The sequence below is a fragment of the Castor canadensis genome, chromosome 11 (genome assembly GCF_047511655.1).
Source record: "Castor canadensis chromosome 11, mCasCan1.hap1v2, whole genome shotgun sequence".
Classification (NCBI taxonomy): domain Eukaryota; kingdom Metazoa; phylum Chordata; class Mammalia; order Rodentia; family Castoridae; genus Castor; species Castor canadensis.
The window spans coordinates 37,000,164-37,023,160 of NC_133396.1; the positions used below are offsets into that span (position 1 = coordinate 37,000,164).

Genomic DNA, 22,997 nt, shown 5'->3' on the forward strand with positions numbered 1-22,997 from the left:
TCACTGTAGTAGCTAGTAGAACAAGGAAGGATTGAGGAGGGGAAAGAGTGAAAGACAGTAAACTTGTAAGGAGGCTAGCTAGTGCTGTGATCCAGGTAAGAGGTAACAGTGCTTGCACTGGAGTAGCAGTGGTGGAGGTTGTGAGAAGTGGTGGGGTCAGTATTGATGTTGAACAGTTATTCACAAAGATTGGCTGATGACTTAGGGTAGAAAGTTGGTGGGGAGAGGGACAAGAGAGTGAAGAGAATACAGACTAGCTCCTATGTTTTTTGGCTAGAATCGTGTGGTAGATGGTGATGCAGTTTACTTGTATGGGTAATACTGAGGATGGAGGAGGCCATGTTAAGATGAAATGCACATTAGACATCTTGGAACTATCAAGTACACAGTATATAGAGTATGAGATTCAGGGTGAAGTTCAGGACTGGAACATGAATTTGGGAGTCTTCAGCAGATAGTTTTTAGAATCCTGGTCTTATATGAAGTCACTCAGGGAGAATGTATAAGTAGAGAAGAGAGCCCAGGACAAAGTCCTGGGGTCACTCTCAACAATCTGAGGTCTGACTGAGAAGAAAATAGCAAAGGAAAATGAGAAACAGCAGTCAGACAGTAAGATAAGAAGAAAACCGGGAAAGCATGGTCTCTTAGAAGCCAAGAAGTGATAGTTTCAAGAAGGAAACAATGGTTTGATGTACTATTAAATTTCAAGAAGGAAGCAAGGTTTCTGCTTACTACTTCACCTAGAACAAAATAGGAACAGAAAAGTTATCATTAGCTTTGGAAACAGAGAGGTCTGGTTATATAATGAAAGGAGTCTTAGTAGTATGAAGAAATTGGTTGCCCAATTGGGTTTAGGAGAAATTATGATATAGGAATTGGAAATCACATTTAAATGTATTTTTGTTGGAGCTGGGCACCAGTGGCTCAAGCCTATAATACTAGATATTTAGGAGGTTGAGATCAGGAGGATCACAGTTTGAGGCCAGTCCAGGCAAATAGTTTATGAGACCCCATTCAAAATAACCAGAGCAAAATGGACTGGAGGTGTGGCTCAAGTGATAGAGTCCCTGCTTTGCAAGCACAAAACTGTGAGTTCAAACCCCAGTCCTCCCATAAAATTTTTGTTGTTGTTGTGAAGGAGAGAAGAGAAATCAAGTAGTATAAAAAAGGTAGGTTTTTTGGGGTATTAGAAATCAGACCCTGCACAAGTGGAGATGACCCAGTAGGAAATGAGTAATTGAATGAGACTCCCATCTCAACCAATAAGAGTTGTGTGTGGCAACACTTCTGTCATCTCAACTACACAGGAAGTATAAATAGGATGATTGTGGTCCAAGATGGCTTGGTCCTCAATTCGAGACCCTATCAGAAAATAACTAAAGCAAAGGGGTTTAGGTGTGGCTTTAGTGGTAGAGTGTCTGCCTACCAAGCACAAGGCACAGAGTTCAAAATCCATACCAGAGGGAGAGACAGAGAGAGAGAGAGAGAGAGAGAGAGAGAGAGAGAGAGAGAGAGAGAGAGAGGAGAGAGAAATTGAAAAGGCAGGAGCAAGAAAGGCTAATTGTTGATGCAAAGTACTTGAAAAGATGGGAGGAGAAAAGTATCTAGAACACAAATGATGAGGTTACCATGTTTTTTCCCTCTCTTGTGGTGCCTGTCACTCTTGTGGTGCTAGGCAAATGCTCTACCACTGAGCAACACCCAGTGAGGGTTACCTTTGATAGTAGCAAAACCACCTCACTAGGAGGATGAAGAACTGTGAAGCCACGGTGTCATATAGAGAATGTGACTAATATTTTGAAGAATAAAATTGCTGAGATGTGACGAGATGGTCTGGGGACTAGCTTGCCTAACATTCATGAAGTCCCAGGTTCACTATGGCAACACACATACACATGCATACGCACACTCTTGCGCACACACACACACACACACACACATACACACATACACACACACTATGACAAGAGTAGTTAGTGGCAGAAAAGGAAACAGTAAGCCATGTGCAAATGAAGAGAATGTGATTAATGATCAGTGGGTGATGCCGTTTTCCAGTAGTGACAATTCACATTAACTTTAAAAGAACTTGAAGGTTTATTTTTTTTTTCAGAGTTCAGCTTTTTATTAACATGTTACAAAAGAGGTTTATTCAAAAAGACCAAAGTCATCATCAGACTCTTCTTTTTGTGCTTCCACTTTCTTCTCCTTAGCTAGAGTGGCAGCGATGGAGGGGGCAGGACCTCCTGCTGGAGTAGTAGCAGCTGATGGTGAGTCCACTAATGCCTACATTTGCCGAGGAGGCTCCCGATGTTGACAATGGCCAAGGCCTTTGTAAATAAATAGTCCAGGCCAAAATGGTTCAACATTCACACCAGCTGCCTTAAAGGAGGGTATTGATCTTACCCTCCGTGATGGTCACCTCAGCCTCCTGCAGGATGAGGGCAGAGTAGACGCAGGCCAGCTTGGAGACACAGGCCATGGTGCAGACTGCCTGGCTAATGAAGTGAGGCCTCACTCAACTGCAGCTGATGAGCGCGAACTTGAGTTCCGAGGGAAGACGAAAGAAAGGTGATAGATCTGGAGACAGCATGAGGAACAGGCCATACGGTAAGAATACTTGTGAAAGGATGTGCTTGAATGGTTGCAAGGGATGTAGTTTTCTCAGGTGATAAAGTAGTTTCAGTTGCAAGGGGAAGTTGACAGGAACACTGAGAGAAGAGCTTGAGAATAAAGGGGACATGGTTGGTGAGAGATGAAATGGTCAGTGAAGAGTAGGATACAGAATGAGAGTAATGGAAGTAGAGTTTAGAACCTAGAGATTAGCTGGGGTAATGATAGATGATTTGCAGACTACTAGTTGAGATGGAGGTAAAAAGGATTGTAAAATGTAATGGAATTATTCTTCAGTAGTTATAAAATATGGCCTATAGAGTTGTTAGATTTGATAATAGGGTTTGATAATGTTGGGGAGGGGGTGGGGGGGTGCAGAAGTGGGAGGTGTTGGGGGGGAGTGGCCTAAACAATGTATACATATGTGAGCAAATGCAAAAACGATTAAAAAAAAAAAAAAGCTGGGATTTTCTTTTTGTTGTTTTTTTGAGACAGGGTATCACCATATGTCCCAGGCTGATCTTAAACTTCCAAGCCTCCTGCTTCAGCCTCCTGAGTGCTGGGATTATAGACCTGCCCCATGTATCTGGCCTCAAGCTGCTATTTTTTTCCAAACATTTTATCATTCTGGGACTAGTGTATTTTGGGTAGGAAATATCTTTGAGTACATTTTCATTTAATTAATCTGTTTTCTATATTTTCTTAGAATGATTTTATATACATATTTTTTGATATTATTTTGACATCTAGTGATGCCAGAAAATAGTGTTGTGTATTAGGAGATGATGGGACCCTGCACAGGGACTTGTAGGGGAGGAGAGAGTTTGGCCTCATCTCCCTTATTTATGTTTATTATGAGAATTTTCTACTGCATTTCCGGTGCCCTGTTTATATGTACATTTCCCCCATTCCCAATTTAGTATCATTCCATTTGAAAATCTCAAAGACTGTACAGGAAAGAGCTCACAGGAGCGGTGGTGAACTGAGCAAACACGGAAGAGTAAATTTTAAACCGATTTACTGCAAAAAACGTTTGGTACTGAGAGCATATTAGCCTGCCCACTCGGAGGTTCATTTGAATTCGGAGGAAACCCGCGCAAACGTTTTAGCGCTGGAATTGTGACCTACTGGGCAAGGCGGAGGGCAGTAACACCAAGTCGTTAGAGCACACGAGGTCTTAGCAGGTTTTGCAACCTGCTGTGCATCCAGAGCAAGTCGGGGAGAGCATTATGTTGAACGAAAGCGGGAGAGCTCTGTTAAGAACAAGTTACACTCAGCGCTCCTAAGTCAAGTCTGACATAACATAGTGGGAAACGGCACCGCGCAGTTGATGGTGCAGGTCCCAAGTTTTCTTAACTAAACTGAACACTGCCTCCCGCAATTCCCAGCTTATGGGTGCACACTTTTCCCAGCCTGCTCACAAACGCTCTTTGCAGGGAAGTTTCCCGCCATTTTACTACAAGGAGTAGAAGTTCAAATCCTAGCCTCCACCCTCCTCCCCCACTTTCTACACTCGTGGAAGGCCCGAGCTTGCAACGCCAGCAGGTGGACAAAAAGGGCAGGAGACAGCACTGCCGTCTAGGGGACTGAGCAAAGAAGGCGCGACTAACCACGGTGCTTGGCAAGTGCTCAGCAACTGCGGAGAGGCCGGAGCGCGCAAAAACAGGCGGCAAGAAGGAAACCAACAGCGCAGTGCGCGGGCCAAACGCCCGCCACCGGAGGAGGGAGCGCCGGCTTCCAGGAGGAGCCAGGGCTGGGGGTGGAGGGCGGGTGCGCTCCGCTCGACTCCGGATTGGTCGATTCCGGGGAGCCGCGTGACGTCAGCGGGGGAGAACGACTGATTTGTGTGGTGGGCCAGGACAGGCGGGGGGAGCTCTCTGCGCAGGCGCAGCTCGGCTTCTCTCTCCCCAGCGCTCCGGCCCTGCTCTCGCGGACAAGTCCAGACATCGCGCGCCCCCCCGCACCCCACTCCGGGACCGCCCCCTGCTCCCTCTCCGCGTCGAAGATAAACAATAGTTGGCCGGCGAGCGGCGAGTGTGCCTCCCGCCGCCGGATTCGGCGGGCTGCGTGGGACCGGCGGGATCCCAGCCAGCCGGCCATGGCGGGGCTGTACTCGTTGGGAGTGAGCGTCTTCTCCGACCAGGGCGGGAGGAAGTACATGGAGGACGTTACCCAGATCGTGGTGGAGCCCGAGCCGACGGCAGAAGAAAAGCCGTCGCCGCGGCGGGCGCTTACTCAGTCGTCGCCTCCGCCGCGGTCCCCGTCCTCTCTTCCTGGTGGTGGAGTGTCGGGGAAAGGCCCGGCGGCGACAGCCCGCGACACCCGTGACCCTTCTCCGGACGCCGGGGCCTCGGCGGGAGCCGGCCGCTGCTGTCGCCGCCGCTCCTCCGTGGCCTTCTTCGCCGTGTGCGACGGGCACGGCGGGCGGGAGGCGGCACAGTTTGCCCGGGAGCACTTATGGGGTTTCATCAAGAAGCAGAAGGGTTTCACCTCGTCAGAACCCGCCAGGGTTTGCGCTGCGATCCGCAAAGGCTTCCTCGCTTGTCACCTGGCCATGTGGAAGGAACTGGGTAAGTTCCCCGGCTAGTTTGGCGCCCTCCTCTTTTTTTTTTTTCTTCTTCCAGGCAGTTTAGGGCTTTTATGGCATCAGCAGCGCATGGGCCCCCGGCACCGAGAGCACTCGCAGTAAAGTGATGCGAACAGTGGCGGTCAGGGTCGAGGTTCGGGCATCCCAAGTGGCCTTGGAAAAGACGGTTGCTGTCTCCCAGCAACCGCCCCTCGCTTTACTTCCACCCTCCAAGGATCAGGGGAGCAGTCCTCTTCCCCTCCGCGGGTTCACCTTGGTGGCAGCCAGTAACAGAATTTTTGAAACCCGGCGCCAGTTCCACCAAAAGATACCTTGAAGAGACGTTGGTTCCTACGTGGGCAGGGCGGAGGAAGCGGGAGAGGACAAAAATTGGCGTGTTCCTTTCGCATCTGTCATCCTTTTGCTCTTGGAGGACCTGTCCGTCTCGGTTGCCTCCTACCGGTGGCGTCAGTTGTCCAAATTGAGAACTAGAATTGGAGTTAAGCGTTAGCTTGTTTCGAAGAACTGAGATGTAATCATCTCGCAACTTAAAGTCTTGGAAGGGATTCTGTAGTGGCGATCATGTTTTAGAATCACCAGCTTGAACTGCTTATGAAAAACAAAAGCACGGGTCGTGTCGGTAAACTGGCCACACGGTAGGGGGTGTGAAATTCTGCTAGGGCTTTTTTGTTTTGGTGGTGTTTGCCTTAGATAGTTGCCTTCGAATAGCTCCCAAAAGTTCCTAGTTAAAAGCATTTACAAGTTGTAAATGCCCACTAAAGTAGCAAAAGGTATGACATTAGTGTATGCTGAAAGGAAATAGATTTCTAAAAATTCGGTGAAGTTGTAGTTTCATCTACATTTTGAATGTTTTGTAAGGCAGCGAGTATTTCTGTAAGCAACATACATTATAATACAGGATTATAGTTGCTTACACCTTTGTAAGAAGCGATGCTCTTCTGTCATTAAAATGACCTTTGTTGATGGTAGCATAATAAAGTTGTTTTATTTTCAGTAGAGGGATAGAGACAGAGAAAACAGTGTCACAGATTTGTAAAATACAGGAGATTTTTAGAAAGGTATTGTCATAGAGTTGTACAGGAACTGGTTTCCGAGTCTGTTTTCCATTTGCTTGGCTTTTTGCCAAGAGGTATTTGATTGACTAAAGACCCAACCACTAGGCCTTTAGAGGCGGTTCCCATCCAATCCCAGGGGCCCATATTATGAATTTATTTTGTTTTTGTGTGGGCAGAGTAGCGCTGAAAACACTGTAGTATATTCTAGAAATATATCACTGAAGAGGAACTAAAAGTGGACAGCAAGGCAACAAGATAGAGGAATGTGAGACACAAAGAACTATTTAGAGGCCTGTTTATTTTGCAGTACACTTTGAGCAATATGAATTTGCAGTATGTTTGAACTTTAAGAATTAAAAAAACCTTTAAGATTTGAACTTTATTGCTTGGCCCACCCCTCCCCTCCCCTTTTTTTTTTAAAATAAATTTTCTTGTGAGAATTAAACCCAGCGTCTCTCATGTGCTAATTACGTGCTACACCATGTACACCCCCAGCTCCTTGAACATGTTTTTAAATAAAGCTGGGGGCATGCTGTTAAATTCGAGGGTTTTTTTTTTTTTTTTTACACATACTTTTCAAGTCAAGCTTTCATTCTTTTTTGTGTGTGGGGGGGCGGGGCGGAGCTGGAGTTTGAACTCAGGTTTTCACACTTGCAAAGCAGAAGCTCTTCCACCTGAGTACTGAGTCACATCCACAGTCTATTTTGCGCTGGTTATTTTGGAGATGGACAAACTCTCCCAGCCCCCCTAGCCCCCCAACCCCACACACTGGTCTTTAACCACTATTCTCCTGATCTCAGCCTCCCAGGTAGCTAGGATTACAGTGAGCCACTGGTTCCTGCAAACTTTCATTCTTAATCATGGTTTAAAATAGAGCCTTATGCCTAGACACATATGTTAAAGTTTACTTTGTATCACAGCTGAACCTAAGACTTCGTACTCACACTTGAATAGAATAAAAGAATATTCTGAGTTTCTAAGAGTCTAGAAATGGGAAATACAAATTTAAAAAGATTTCAGTTCCCAGTCTGTTTTCAGCTTCTCATTTTCTATAAAATAAGGGTGAGCTGTGCAGTTCGTAATCTACAATCAAATCCTTTCCAGTCCAAATTCAGTCTCCCCATTCATATTAATCATGTTTTTATCAGATTAGTGTACTTAACTTTTGTTTTCTTTTCCAGGGCACATTAAAATGTTCCATTTTCTTGCATTCCTACCCCCCATAAAACCTGACAAACAGATTTATCAGACAGACTCCAAAGTCAGTGTTCTTCTATGGAGACTTCAGTTTCTGGTGCTAGGGATTGAACCCAGGACCTCACACATGCTAAGCACCTGCTCTACCACTGAGCCACTACCTCAGACCCCTGTCTCTTTAAATTATTAAGGGCTCCAAAGAGCTTCTGTTTAGGTGGGCTACATGTACCAATACTTAACGATATGAGAAAATTTAAAAATACCCTACTTAAAATAATAACTCATAGGTGAGCATATGTTTCATTAAAAATCACTTTTTCCCCCAAAAAATATTAGTGAGAAGAGTAGCGTTGCTTTGTATTTTTGCAAATGTCTTTTAAGGTCTAGCTTAAAAGAAGATCGCTAAATTCTCGTAACTGTGCACTCAGTCTTGTGCTATTTGGTTAAAGTGCATAAAGAAAAGTCACCTCACCCAGATGTAGTAGGAAAAAGGAATACATTTATTAGCCTGTTGAATATTCTGCACCGATCGCTAAATTCTCGTAACTGTGCACTCAGTCTTTGTGCTATTTGGTTAAAGTGCATAAAGAAAAGGCACCTCACCCAGATGTAGTAGGAAAAGGTAGCCTGTTGAATATTCTGCACCAAAGTGATAGCTCCTTAAGGTTGGTTGAAGTGGAATCTGAAACTTCATTCATGAACTTCTTGTACTCAAGATTCATTGGTCTCCTGAACTTTGATAGAATCTTTTACCCATGTGTGATTTTGACAGGGTGCATCAGTCATTTGCAAAATAATGGTGCACTGAGTTATGAATGTATTCTGAATATTGGTGCATTACATTATGTAATGTAAAAAAAATCACATTTGTTAATATCGTTGATACCATCAGAAAGTCTTTATTGAGGAGCTTTTGAGTTCACTGTGCTGGATATGCATATTCCAAAATTGATTTTTTTCAAGCAATAATTAGAAATTTATCATTGGCAAGAAATACTGTCAGTTGTTTCTCTTGAAGCAAAAAGCTCGCTTTGCTTTGAAGAAAATGTATACCAAGTCTTACTAATGTTTGTTAGTCTTTTTTTGGGAATACCAGGGTTTAAACTGAGGACCTCCTGCTCTACCACTTGAGCAACCAACACCCTTTTTTTTTTTTTTTCACAGTACTGGGGCTTGAACTCAGGGCCTTCACCTTGAGCCACTCTACCAGTCCTATCTTTGTGAAGGGTTTTTCAAAATAGGGTCTCGTGGAACTGTTTGTCCAGGCTGACTTTGAACCACAGTCCTCCTGATCTCTGCCTCCTGAGGAGCTAGGATTACAGGCAGAAGCCACCAGTGCCCAGCTCCTTTTTTTTTTTTTTTTTTTGAGATAGTTTTGCTCTATAACCCAGGCTGGCCTCTAACTCACAGTCCTCTTTCCTTTACCTCCCTGAGTGCTAGGTTTAGAAGTATGAGCCACAATACTGGCTTTTTTTTTTTTTTTTTTGGCGGGATTGGAGTTTGAACTCAGGGCTTCACACTTGCAAAGCAGGTGCTGTACTACTTGAGCCACACCTCCAGTTCATTTTGCTCTGGTTATTTTGGAGATGGGAGTTCTCCTGAACTATTTGCAAGGGCTGGCCTGGAACCAATATCCTCCTGATCTCAGCCTCTCAAGTAGCTAGGATTACAGGCATGAGCCACCAATGCCTGTTTGTGTTTTTTAAACTGTCAGTGAGGTGCCTATGACAAATACGATGACTGCTTAGCTCAGTTGTGTGCCATTGCCATGATTCCTGCAAAGGCACTAGCAGCTTTACCAACTATTGCTTTTGTACCATCAGTGAAAATGCAAACACAGTGAAAAGGGCAAATGAACTCTCAGAATTATTGTGGAACCCCCCTGATCCCACAGACCACTTGAAAACCAGTATGCTATGATGTCCGCCTCTCAGCTAGAGCTTGAGGTCTTTGGGAGCAAAGATAATTGCCTTACTCATCTTTTTTTTTTTTTAAACTGGTTAACTTTTTTTTTTCATTTTTCTTTTATTATTCATATGTGCATACAAGGCTTGGTTCATTTCTCCCCCCTGCCCCCACCCCCTCCCTTACCACCCACTCCGCCCCCTCCCTCTCCCCCCCCTCAATACCCAGCAGAAACTATTTTGCCCTTATTTCTAATTTTGTTGTAGAGAGAGTATAAGCAATAATAGGAAGGAACAAGGGTTTTTGCTGGTTGAGATAAGGATAGCTATACAGGGCATTGACTCACGTTGATTTCCTGTGCGTGGGTGTTACCTTCTAGGTTAATTCTTTTTGATCTCACCTTTTCTCTAGTTCCTGTTCCCCTTTTCCTATTGGCCTCAGTTGCTTTTAAGGTATCTGCTTTAGTTTCTCTGTGTTAAGGGCAACAAATGCTAGCTAATTTTTTAGGTGTCTTACCTATCCTCACCCCTACCTTGTGTGCTCTCGCTTTTATCATGTGCTCATAATCCAATCCCCTTGTTGTGTTTGCCCTTGATCTAATGTCTGCATATGAGGGAGAACATACGATTTTTGGTCTTTTGGGCCAGGCTAACCTCACTCAGAATGATGTTCTCCAATTCCATCCATTTACCAGCGAATGATAACATTTCGTTCTTCTTCATGGCTGCATAAAATTCCATTGTGTATAGATACCACATTTTCTTAATCCATTCGTCAGTGGTGGGGCATCTTGGCTGTTTCCATAACTTGGCTATTGTGAATAGTGCCGCAATAAACATGGGTGTGCAGGTGCCTCTGGAGTAACCTGTGTCACAGTCTTTTGGGTATATCCCAAGGACATGGTGTTTTATGATGAGCTTGGCACAGTAGGGATGGGCAGAGGCCATGGGTAGGACCTGTGAGGTAATTGCCCTATGCTTCAGAAGGGGCCTTGTAAAAAAGAAAAAAAAAAAAAAAAAAAAAGGAAGGGGCCTTGTAGGCAGCAGTTTTTCTGCACATCAGGGTCTGTCAGCATTGCCAGCATGAGGGCTATCATAAGATTTATTCCACCAATTTTATTTACCCTGTAGTTGGACCTGTGGAATTAGCAGTGAGCCTGAGTAGTTGTGGGCATCTCAGGTTTCTTTTCTTTTCTTTCTTTTTCTTTTTTTGTAATTGACTAGTGAGATTTCAATGATTAATGAGCTTTCACCTTTCATACCCTCCTTAATGGGAAATGGATATGTAGCAATTGCTGTCCTGGGAAGCAGGCTGCAAGCTGGCCAGGAAGGTGGTTTCCATGTTCCTCCAGCTTCTGAGGTTCACGGAGAGTGCTCACATGCAGGCCTCAGGGGTGCCCCTTCCTCCATCTCTGTGATCACTTGCCCACACTGACTCCCCAGCCAAGAGAAAGAATTGAGCAAGCCTTCCAGAGCCCTGAAGTTTGTGCTATTGCTATGCCAGACTGGCATGAGTGTTCATTATCAATGGCAGGGTTTTCCCATAATGCCGAGCACCTACCGTCTGACCCGTCCCTGTAAAATCTTCATTCTGTACCTCTTTCCCCAAGAATGTGGAGGATGTAGAATTATACTTACTCTATTCCCTAATTAAGCCCTGGGGGCATATGAGGAGCAAGCACATTTTTGTGATCTGGTGCTCGAATTTCACCTCTAGCTTCTTCTCTTGCAGCTGTATGACTTAGGTTTATCTACCAGCAACAGCAAGAATTCATGATTCCTAAATAGACTCACCTTTGGGCCTTAACTTTTGCAGTACTCTCTCCTGGGTCCCTCACCTGGAATACCCTCTCCTTTTTCTTGAAGATTTCTTGCTCTTGCCTTGAGACTCAGCCCAGGTATCACCTCCTTTAAGAAGCCTTTCCTGACTGCCCCAGTCTGCGTGTTCCTGTTGAGTCTGCTATGTGTCTGTCTCTGCCCTTGAACCTGCTGTATTGTATGCACTTTTCTGACTACGTCTCTTTCCCCAGTAGCCTGCATCTCCTGCAGGGACTGTGTCATCTTACTCACACAGTGTTCTCCAGCACCCAGCGGAGGGCCTTATGCACAGGAGTTCCCAAGGCCTGCAGTGCTCTACAGTGTGACAAGACACCCTGATGCTAAGACCTTACCAAAAGCCTTACCCTGGCTGCAGTCATTGACTTTGAAGCTCTTTTTGGATGCCTAGAAGTGATTGTTATGCTGTGTCCTGAGTACTCTGATACAAGTATTACATGTTTTTGGTTAGTATTGGCCTAGCCTATCTGTGTTAGTCAGACTTTCATCGCTGTGACAAAATACATGACATAAATAATTCATCAGTGGCTCATGCCTGTAATCGTAGCTATTTGGGAAACTAAGACTGGGAGGATCGTGGTTCAAGGCCAGGTCAGGCAAATAGTTCGCAAGACCCCATCTCAGTCAATAACTTGGTGTAGTATTACACACCTGTCATCCATTTTTAAGTCTAATTCTGTCTTACAGGTGATACCTCAACTTTCAAAAATGCTCAGGCTGTTTATTAGAAAGTGTCCTTCCGCAGAATCTTAACAGACAAGAGTTACAAGGTTTTACAAGCATAATACACAACAAAACCCAACAAAAACAGATACGTAAAAAGCAAATTCAGTAGACTTGTTAAGAGTCATTTTCCCCAGATTTGATTGCAAATGCTCTAGAAGAATCACAGATACAATGACAAAGCAAAACGAGCAAACAAAAACGTTAAAATAGCCATGGTTAAAATTTTGATAAACAGTTTAGCAACTAACAGAACAGTCTAGGTATTTCTACTGTTTTCAGCATTGTAGGGTAATAATTAATCATGACTGGCAACATTACATCAGCACCATTAACGTCTTGTTATAGTTAGGAACACATGCACAAAAGCCTGCAAAAGACAGCCATTACTAACAGTTTAAATTTGGAGGATACCAGCTTGGTACAGCATTTTCCTAAACTTTCCATTTCAGAAAGTTTTATAAGCTTGGAAAACACAAATATATTTAATATACAAAGGAGTCAGCAACAGCATTACTGTTTTACAGAAGTCACACACACACAATAATTTAGTTGCTACCCTTGGAGCAACATTAAATCTTTGAATAGGTAGGATGTCAGGTTTATCACACTGACAAATTTCAAAATCCTAGATTTCCCATGAGTTTTGGGCGGGCAGTGTCAGTGACCCCAAATAGCCCCAATTTTTAACATTCAGTTGCATCTCATATATATAACAATGTTTACCCACCCAACACAAATAGATGTAGTTCAGGTTCCAAACAGCAGGACTAACCCAAATGGCCTCTTGCCTCTGAATGGCATTGATCATAAATAACAGAAATGCCAAAAGTCCTATTGATCATTTTTACTTATTTATTTATTTTTTTTGTCTTTTCTTTTTTGGTGCTGGGATCGAACCCAGGGCCTCATGCATGCTAGGCAAGCGCTGTACCACCGAGCTACATCCCAGCCCTATTGATCATTTTTAAATGTAAGTGCATCTTAGATAAAAAAAAGATGCAGTGCATCTTAGATAAAAGAGAGCATCAGTTGGTCATTTTATTTTCTTTATTTTTTTGGTTGTACTGGGGTTGAACTCAGGGCCTACACCTTGAACCACTCCACCAGCCCTTTTTTATGTTGGGATTTTTCAAAATAGGGTCTTGCGAACTAGTTTCCTGGGCTGGCTTTGAACTGTGATCCTCCTAATCTCTGCCTCCTGAGTAGCTAGGATTATGGGTGTGAACCACTGATGCCTGACTTGTCATTTTATATTTGCCAACAGGCAAGCTGGCTATACAAAAATGTTCTTTTCTTTTGTGACCCCTGTTACATTTTCCTCACTGGCAATTTGTTCCTTCCATTTCTATGGAAAAGAGGCATTGCAATTGTCTAATTCCTGCTCCTCAACAAAAAGCAAATTTTAAACCCCTGTTACAATTTTATAACTTTTTTTGTTATAAATCTGTCTTTAACTAGGCACAAATTACTCTTGTAAAAAAATCATGGTTTTCCCTTCAAATCAAGCATCTTGCTTAAACTTCTTATTTAAAAAGGGTGAAAAAAACCCTGGAGTGTAAGATGAAGACATTTCTAGGAAAATGCTTTTCATTTTGAAATCAAAAGACTGTCTCATGCTGGGAATGGTGGTTCAGGCCTATAATCCCAGCACTGGGGAAGCTGAAGCAGGAGGATCGTGAGTTCAAGGCCAGCGTAAGCTATACAATGAGACCCTATGACAAAAAAAAAAAAAAAAAAAAAAAAAAAAGGCTCAAGTGGTAGAGCATTTGCTTAGCAAGTGTGAGGCCCTAAGTTCAAACCCCAGTGCCACCAAAAACAATACAAAATAAGAGAAAGGAAAAAAAAAGGTTCATTATTGAGTGCTACCATTTTATCCAGGAAGTTTTAGAGCAAGAAAAATTCTGAATAAATCTTCATTAACTTTATTTCAGAAAGTGGTAAAATAGCTGTGAAATACAAACCCACTGATGCCAGAAGTGAAGAACTACACAAGTTAATAATTCAAATACATGGAGAGGACACCCTCAAAGCTTTCAGCTTCTCAACAGTGGATGCTCAGGTGGCCACTTGCCTTTTCTGTGCTTCAAATTGGACTTGTAATATAAGTGACTGCCTCTACAGGCAGTTGTGAGTATCTAAGGAGCTGACGTTCTTCCACTCTTTGTCCAATTGTTGCAGAATTCAGTAACAAAGATTAGCTCCCTTTGCTCTCCAATTTGACCAGGCAGCTTTCCACCCCTTATCTCTTACTGACCATCAGAGCAGTAAACCTGCCAGGCCAAGACGTATAGCTTCAGAGAAGTGGTGCCAGACACCTGGAGAAGCAAGGCCAGTGGGCATGGTAAACATGTATCTGATCACGCAGTCAAGCTGAGCCCCGAATTCGCCTTTAAGAGGCGGACATTTTCTCTCAGAAGTGGGACACAGTGCTTTGAGAGTGTTATGTGCCAGAGTCCAAGTGTTGCAGGCCAGTGTCAAGGGTCCTTGCCTTTACAGGTCAGAGAACTGGCTCATGAGGCAGCTGAGCAATGAGCCAAAGCCGGTATATAAAGTAGGGTTTATTAGAGAGAAAGGAAAGGCTACAGCTAGAGAAGTGCAGCACAGCCTGAAGTCAGTAACTCCCTGCACAGGTGAAGGCTGGGGCTTTTTAAGGATGCTTTAACTCTGGGTTAGGGTATCAGTTAGGTTTTCTTTTCTATTGGCCATGTATTTGCATGGGGGCCCCTTTAGATGAGCTGGTCTTTTTGCCCCTTATTGGGGGACGGGGAACAACATTGAGAGAATTTTGTTTATCAGTCCTGTGGCAGATTTGTGGGTCCTTGTATCTCTTCCTGGCAGATTTGTGAGGCCCTGTATCTCTTCCTCAGGGAACAGGAGTGCAGATTCATAACTCCTTCTCAGGGTGCGGGGCTCATGGGGTTCTCCATGGGGGATGGGCTACTTTCTGATCTGCCTTAGGTATCCAGACCCAACAAGAGGTTGACTCTCCCGTCCAACTCCTTGTCAGATGAATAATAAACCTTACTTCCTTCTCAAAACCTTGTTCTCCTTATTTGTAAATTGTGAATTGGCATTGAGGCCAAGGGATCAGTTTTTCAGTAACAAAACTGGCAACCCAGATGGGATCCACAGGGGGTCCTCACTCCTTGAGTGTTAAGAGGCCCCCTGGGTTGCACTCTGGCTGGATCTCAGCAGAGGTGCTGGTAAGTGAGGCTGGCAGACAACTAGAGGACAATTCCCAGCAGCTGCCAGGGTAAGATTAACTCTGGGGACCTCCCATTGTCTCCTCCAAGAACCACAAACAGGACCTGTAGCCTCCAGGCCTGTGCACCCCAAAACCTGACTCTGCCTGTCTGAGAAGGTCCCACTGGGATCTTCACCTGGTCCCTCCAAGGGAGGAATTTGTTGGTGCCATTTTTAGGGTAGAAATCTCGGGTTAAAAGAGACCAGGGAATCTGGGGATCTGTTTTGAGGGGGAGTTGTCCCCACGTGGTGTTTTCTTTTGTTAAATATCCCCATCTGGTTTGGGGGGAACTTGTGCCCCCTTTCTGGCTTCTGTGAAAGAGTCTTGTCTGTTGGCCTTAGGTCTAGGGGAGGAAACTCCCATCTGGTTGTTTGTCTGGTTCTTGATTTAGCCTGTTTGACATGGGAAACATAAATAGATGTTCTATTCTATCTGAAAGCCCTTTGGGAAATGTTAGGAAAAAACGCCACTCACAAAGAAAGCTCACAAGAAAAGTCTCATGTCCAAGACCAAGGTTTAATGACAGGCTTGAGCTGTCAGGCTGACCCGGGAAAGATGGCACAGCACTGACTCTGGGCTAGGTGTGGCTTTCATAGAAGAGGGAGCTTGAGGAAGTTAGCGCATGTGTGGGAGTCTCTGTTAGGGGTGGAGCTGTCTTAAGAGTGCAGGAATTTCTGTTAAGGGTGGGGCTGCTGTTGGGGGTGGAACTGCCTGGGGGGGGGGCTCCGTTTCTCAAGAAGTGAGGCCTGAGGATAAAATGGCTGCTGATTCACAAAATGCCAACATTATTACTCTATCAGGGAAGTCTTGTGGGGCCTGCTGGGAACAATGAGAAGCAAGGAGGGTCTTTCCTGCCCCAGGTCATACAGTCAATGTATGGAGCTCTGCATGAGTCCAGGGAGGGAGAAGGGAAAAGGAGGGGAGCCAGGACAGATTGGCAATCTCAGAATGGAAGACGTGGAGAAACCTGAGATGGAAGTCCCAGGTGTCGCACACCATCCTGCAACTCAGGCCCACCAGACTGAGGGCAGGGCTCTGCAATGCCTCCCTTCCTCCCCTCTCAGATTACTGCTCCTCCCCAGCAGACAACAGATCAGGGTGGAGGAGGAAAATACTCCCTGAATCTCCCTGGTAACCAGTACAGGCAGCCTGCACAGTCGTCCAATTCTGCAGGCAGGTGTCTGCCTCCTTTAGGAGCCCAGCCATGAGGTTGGCTTTGGGGCTGAATGAGGTTACTAGAAACACAATGGAAAGTAAGAGTCAGGCAAGTTGGAAGAGGACTTGGTGCTGTGGCTGGAAAACGGAGGGGAAAGCAGAACTAATATCTCCCCTTCTCTTGCCTAGGTGGGCTTTTTCTGGTTAAGGTGGCCAATTTGGCTTAAGGATATGTACAGTGTCACACGCGAGAAAAGTGTGGGCCAGAAGCTACCTGATACAGACTCTTCTGATGACGATGAGATTTCCAATAAGGATGCAGGGAAAATGGCTGAGGGGTGATTTAAGATTCCTAGCTAACACAGGAGTAAGGAAAAGTTGGAACTTTAAAGTGTAAAAGTCTTCATTGTTCTTCTCCAAGGGAGCTCAGGGAAGTCATCACAGAGGCTTCTGGAACTTCAAGAGGAAAGGATTGCAATGTTGTTCTCCCAGCAAAATCATCATAGACTGTTCTGGAACTTCAAGAGAAAAAGGCTTGCATTATTCTCACAGGGAGCTCAGCCAAGGCATCATAACAGTTCCTAAGGAGGTAGATTCAGTCCTAGAGGATGAAAGAGGGAACTGGCTTTGTTGCTGTCCACTCAGCCTAAACAGTGATGCAACTCCTGCCTCAGAAACTGACAAATTTTGTCTTCTAACACAGCTCGGCTTGTCAAATCTTACCATTCTCTTTAAAATGTATGAAATTTATAACCAATTCTCTCCATGTAGTAAGAAATTGAAACCTAAACAGTTAAATAATGTATGTGCAAATCACAAGGACAGAGGCAGGAAAACCAGAACTGATGCTGGACTCCTTTGTGGCAGTCTAGCTTCTGCAAGAGGCAGTGTAGGCAGTGAAAGTGCTTCTTGCCCTACCTCCTCCAGTGTAACCATCCTCTGGGCATCAGAAAACATAGCTTCAAGGGGTGTAGATTTTTAAGTCAAATCCCAGTTGTTCTCTTGCCCTTTCCTCTAGTTCATCAAGAACCAGTCATTTCCAAGGTATTTGCCTCTTGCCATCAGGGAACTGTACACCTCTAGACCTACTCACTAACTGTTGGGGTCACTAGAATAGCTACATCAGTGAGTCTACTAGAGTGTGGGGCCAGGTCTTGTCTTTTTTATTCCCAAGCCCTCAAACTAGTACATGAATATGGTCCTGTCTTGGAAGGGTTTTCCACTTTGACAAGCAGGTAGAAAATTGATAGCAGTGCCTGCCAGGCACTGGTGGCTATAGGCACAGGTACAGCTGGCTTAGGCACGGCTATACACTCTTACCGTCGCCTATCTCAACAACTTATAGATGATGTACAAACTCTATCTGGAACCATTAAGGATTTACAGGACCAAATAGACTCCCTGGCAGAAGTGGTCCTTCAGAACAGGCGAGGCTTAGATCTGCTAACAGCCAACCAGGGAGGTATCTGCTTGGCCTTAGGGGAAAGATGCTGCTTTTAGGCCAATAAATCAGGCATAGTACGCACCAAAATTAAACAGCTTCAAGAAGATTTAGAAAAGAGACGAAGGGAGCTATTTGAAAACCCCCTCTGGACTGGGCTTAATGGAATTCTACCCTACCTTCTTCCACTATTAGGCCCCTTGCTAGGTCTACTTTTAATTGTGACCATAGGGCCCTGCATTATAAACAGGCTGATACAATTCATTAAAGAACAAATTAACACCTTAGCCTCTAAGCCTATACAGGTCCATTATCATCGCCTGGATATGGAAGACCGTGCTCCTGAGACCTTCCTTTCAATAGAAACTCGCTAAATGCTCCACCTGGGTTTCCAAATTTTCTCTCTGCCACCCCCTCTTCTTATATAACATTCTTGACCACTCATCGCCCATTGGGCCCTCCTCCACTGGGCCCCTCTGCTTGGGGGAGGCAGCACCCAGGGAGAGTGATCATAAAGGCTTTTCTAAACGAGGGTGCAGGTAAGACTGCAGGAGGGTGGATCTTAGGATCCCCAGACCCAAGACCTCTGTATGACATGCCCTGGTGCATGGCGGTTGGCATGCTCCTAAAAAATCCGCCTCCTCAAAAAACATGCCGAGGAGATTCTCTTGAGAACTTAGCAAGGACGCTTGCTTACAAAGCAAAAATGATCTCCACCCTGAGGAACTGGGCCTCTGTCATCCCCTCTCAATAAGCCGACATATTCTGATCATGTTTGTATAAGAATAAGTGGGAAATGTCGGAGACAAGGCTCCCTTTGTGAGCCATTCTGTCTTGACCTTGCCCTGGAACATTTTGCGGTTGTTTGTCTTCCTGGGACATCTTGCATTTCTCCGAACGTCCTGTGTTCATGCAAATACCCTGTGGTATCGCACCACCCGCCCAACTTCTCCATCTCCAGCACAAGATGGAGACCACCGTTAGCCTGTTCAGACTGGCAGTCAGTTCCCACTTGCATCAAGTGCTCATATTCACCATGTGAGTGTTTGATCTGAGACCCCAGGCTCCACAGCTCACCTGCCCTCCCAGCCCTAAGTCCTGGCCTTTGTGGGGATCACCAGAGGAGGGCTGTGTGGGAGCCAGGAATGCCATGGGTAATTAAGAGGCCCCCGTGGCCTCAGGCATTCTAGCCCTTACCTGTCACACAGGTTTCTTTGTTTAAAATTTCTACAGTGTTGTCAGAATTCAGCAAAGCCCAGGGAAACTCTGTGCCATCCAACAGACTGGGCCAAGAGACCAGAGGCCCACACTACAGGCCTACATCTCCCTCCATGGGCTCACCACCAGCATGCAGCTGCACTTTGATAGGCCTATGGATCTCTTTCCTTCCCAAGCATCCTCTGGGACTGCAGATGGAGGCCACAAGCAAGAGCCACTGCCCCAGGTGTCTGCTAACCCAGACATGAAGCAGCCAGCCACTGCCCAAGCTGCACCTGCAGGGAGCACTTCAGCAGCCTTCTAGTCCTGTGAGTGGAGCAGTCCGCCAAGGGAGTGGTCAGCAGAAAGCCCTGGACTGTGGTGGAGTTGGATTGAAGCTTGTGGTTTCTCCCCCCACCAGTCCAGTGAGTGTGCAGGCTATTTGGGGGAGTCCTGGGGAAGAGTCTCAACTAAAGCAGGGTTTCCCCAGCTAGAGACTCTGAGAGGTTGATCACAGCATAATGGTAAGCTAATGTGTCTTGGCATGTGAGTAGCAAAGATGAGCCAGGCACTGTGTTAATCACCCCCATGTGTATCTCCTGTCATCTTCATCTTCACGATTCTGAGAAGGAGGTACTTCTGTCTGCTCCCAGTCAACAGCACTCACCAGCCTAGGCCTTGGGCAAGGGACTTCACCTCTTTGAGCCTTGGTTTCTTCCTTTGCACTTATTGTTATTAAATTATTCTTTTTATAAAATACCGTGTTTTGAAAAATACTCATTTTACAATATGAACCAGGTTTAGAACTGCGTGGTGCGTTATGGCAGCCCTTAACCACTTAAAATGTGGCCAGACCAAATTAAGATGTGCTCTGTAATATAAGCACCAGATTTTGACAACTTAGTATGAAAAGAAGAATGCAAGCTCTCTCATTAATACTGTTTTATTGATTACCTGCACATAATAATAATGTGACATATTAAAATTAATGTCACCTATTTCTTTTTACTTTTTTAAATGTAGGTACTAGAACATTTAAAAGTGTACATGTGGCTTACATTGTGTTTCTATTGCACATCACTGTTCTAGAATAAGTCACTCTAATTTGTCAGTAACTTGTGAAAAGCTAGCATTGTGTATCTCCTTGAGAGAGCTGTGTTCTCATAGAGAGGCTTGAGGACTGTTGCCCAGTGACTCGAGCTCCTTAGCCTCTTAGATTTGCCTGGTCTATGACATTTCCCAGGGAAAGTTATTGACTTTTATTTTGTGTTTGTAGGAAAGAATGCCCTTTCTGTGACTCAAGCCCCCCAGCCCTGCAGGGTAGGGAGGGTAGCTGCTCAGGAATGCTCAGGGAGGTCTACAGAGGGAAAAGAGAAAGCCAGAGTAAGGGAAGAGAGAATGAACTTACAGAAATGAGTGTCTCTGACTGCTTCTCTCTCTGGTGTTCACAGTTAAACTACATCATGGAAGCAAAGCAGAGGTAGGAATTTGCATGCCTGTGCACACACAGACACATAAAGCCTGGAGTTAATCCCAGCTCCCCTCTGGGACTCAGATTGGTTTATGGTCTTACTCCTTTTAGTTCCATCCAAGCTTATCTCTCCTTTCAGTAATGGCTTCCAGATCATATAACTCAGGATGGGGTCATGCAATAGACAGGAAAGGCACAGCTCCTGTGCTGCTGCACCCCCACACACACCGCATTCTCTTTTAAGCTTTTTAAGACAGTATCCCACTAGCCCAGACTGGCCTCAAATTCATGGTCTGCCTGCCTCCCTCCACTAACAAAGTGCTGGGATTAGAGGTGTGTGCCACCATGCCTTGCCATCTCCCCTGCATTTTAATTGGTTTATTGACATGTACTTCACATATCACCTGATCAGTGTAATTTGATATTTCTTAGTATATTCATACAATTATGCAGCCATCACCACAATCTACTTTTACAGTGTTTTACCTCCCATTAAAGAAACTGTACCCATTAGCATTCAGTATTCAGCTCTCTCACCTTCCTTACCTCATTCCCTTCAACGTCTGACAATCACCAATTTACTGTCTCAATAGAGTTACCGGTTCTGTAAATTTGTATGCATAGAATCATAGGATGATGGTCTTTTGTGCCTGGCTTCTTTTGCTTAGCATGATATTTGTAAGGTTCATCCATGTCATAGCATGTATCAGTACATCATTCCTTTTTTTGCTGAGTTTTATTCCATGGTACATTCCATCTTAAGACTAAGTGACATTGTACTTATGTGTTCATTATTTGAAAGACATTTAGGTTATTTTGACATTTTAGATATTGTAAACAAAGCTGTGACAGACATTAATGTGCATGTTTTCATATGGGTGTGTGTTTTTAATTCTCTTGGATGCATAACTAGGAGTGGAAATTTTGGATCAGATCGTAACTCTGTATTTTTTTCTGGAACTCCCAAACTGTTTTCCAAAGCAGCTGCCCTATTTTATACTTCCACCAGTAATGTATTTCTCCACTTCCCCACCAACAGTCATCATTATGTAGTTAAAAAAAAATGCAGCTATCCTAGTGAGTAAGCAGTGGTAGCTCAAAATGACTTGCATGATTGATTTGCATGTTCCTGATGCCTAAAGATTCTGACACCTTTTCATTTACTTATTGGTCATGGAATCCTCTTTTGTGAATCAGTTATTCAAGCCATCGTCCCATTCCTAAAATGAATTGTGTGTGGTTTCTCTATTGACTTAGGGTGCTCTCTATGTAGAGATAAGATTTTTTTATTAGAGGAAAAATACATATGTATCAAGTATCTTCTTTCAACCTATGCTTTTCCTTTTAAATCTCTTAATTTTTTTTGTTGTTGTTGAATGAATGCTCTTCGTTTAGGAGTTTGGAATGCAGCTCAGTAGTATAGCACTTGCTTAGCAAGCATGAGGCCCTGGGTATAATCCCCGGGTGTAATTTTTTCTCTTTTTTTGGTTGGGTGGGACTGGGGTTTGAACTCAGGGCTTTGCAATTCAGGCATGCTACCGATTGAGCCACCCTTCTATCCCAAAAATAATGTTCTTAATTTTAATGATGTTTGATGTATTGATCTTTTTGTTTATGGTTTGCATAGTATTTTGTCCTACTTGGGAAATATTTGTCTACCCAAGGCTCTAATGATACTCTCCTATGTTTCCTTATAGAAGCTTTGGAATTTACCTTTCACAATTAGGTTTTTGTCTTATATAGATTCATTTTTGTGTACTGTGTGAGGTGGGAGTCAAAATTCTTATTTTTTTTTTTTGTGGATAGCTTATTGACCTAGCACCATTTACTGAATATGACTGTATAGATCTTGTAATTGTAGTCAGACTCTCCATATTTCCTTCCTGGATTGGAATCCTTCCTGGGCTCGGGTTTGTCATGCCTGCAGGGCTGGAAGTGGACGGCCTTGTGGTTCCCCTCCCAGTACGGACATTATCCCCTTGATTATTTCCAGTAGCTAGGTGTCTAGCATGTGGTCCTGGGCGAGCAGGCCACCCCTCCTGCCTGAGACTCTAATTCTGCAGAGAGGAGCTTTTCAGGTCCTCTGAGGCACCTGTAGAATTTTGGCCACAATTGGTACCTCATAAAACAGTATCTCAAGGATGCCTTCCTTCCAGTGTTCTGCCTCCATCCCTGATCCTCCTGGGTCCTACCCAGAATACTGTGTGCTGTTGCCCTGCTGGACAGAGAAGTCAACAGAAGCTGAGAGGCCCTTATAACTCTGTCACCCATCCTGTTTCCAATGTAGAGTGACCCTCAGAGACAAAACTTTTTTTTTTTTCTCACCTTTTTGCTACAGAAATGTCTCATACTTCTTTGGTGACTAATGACATTGAGATGTTGTCACCTTCATGGGCAGGTGACAGGTTGTCAGGTCATCATTTTACAGATGGTTAACCCAGTGCTGACTTGGTGACATAGATAGAAACTGAACTCAAATTTTATGCATGTAAAGACATTTAGTGAGTCTCAGAGATGCAGGAAGGAAAGGGTGGGAAGTCCTATAGAGGATGGACTGGGACTAGAGCCCAGGCA

General features: G+C 44.5%; 1 protein-coding gene and 1 pseudogene across 1 annotated transcript in view; one reads left to right on the forward strand and one right to left on the reverse strand.

Moving 5' to 3' along the window:
• Positions 1-2,145: 2,145 nt before the first annotated feature.
• Positions 2,146-2,940, reverse strand: LOC109683318 (large ribosomal subunit protein P1 pseudogene; annotated as a pseudogene).
• Positions 2,941-4,428: 1,488 nt separating this feature from the next.
• The window catches only part of LOC109683319 (uncharacterized), a 56,701-nt gene continuing 38,132 nt past the window's right edge, over positions 4,429-22,997 (forward strand). Inside the window, exon 1 of the mRNA XM_074046269.1 lies at positions 4,429-5,180. Within this exon, the coding sequence (XP_073902370.1) occupies positions 4,709-5,180 (472 nt within the window). The 5' untranslated portion in view covers positions 4,429-4,708. The remainder of the gene's footprint in view (positions 5,181-22,997) is intronic.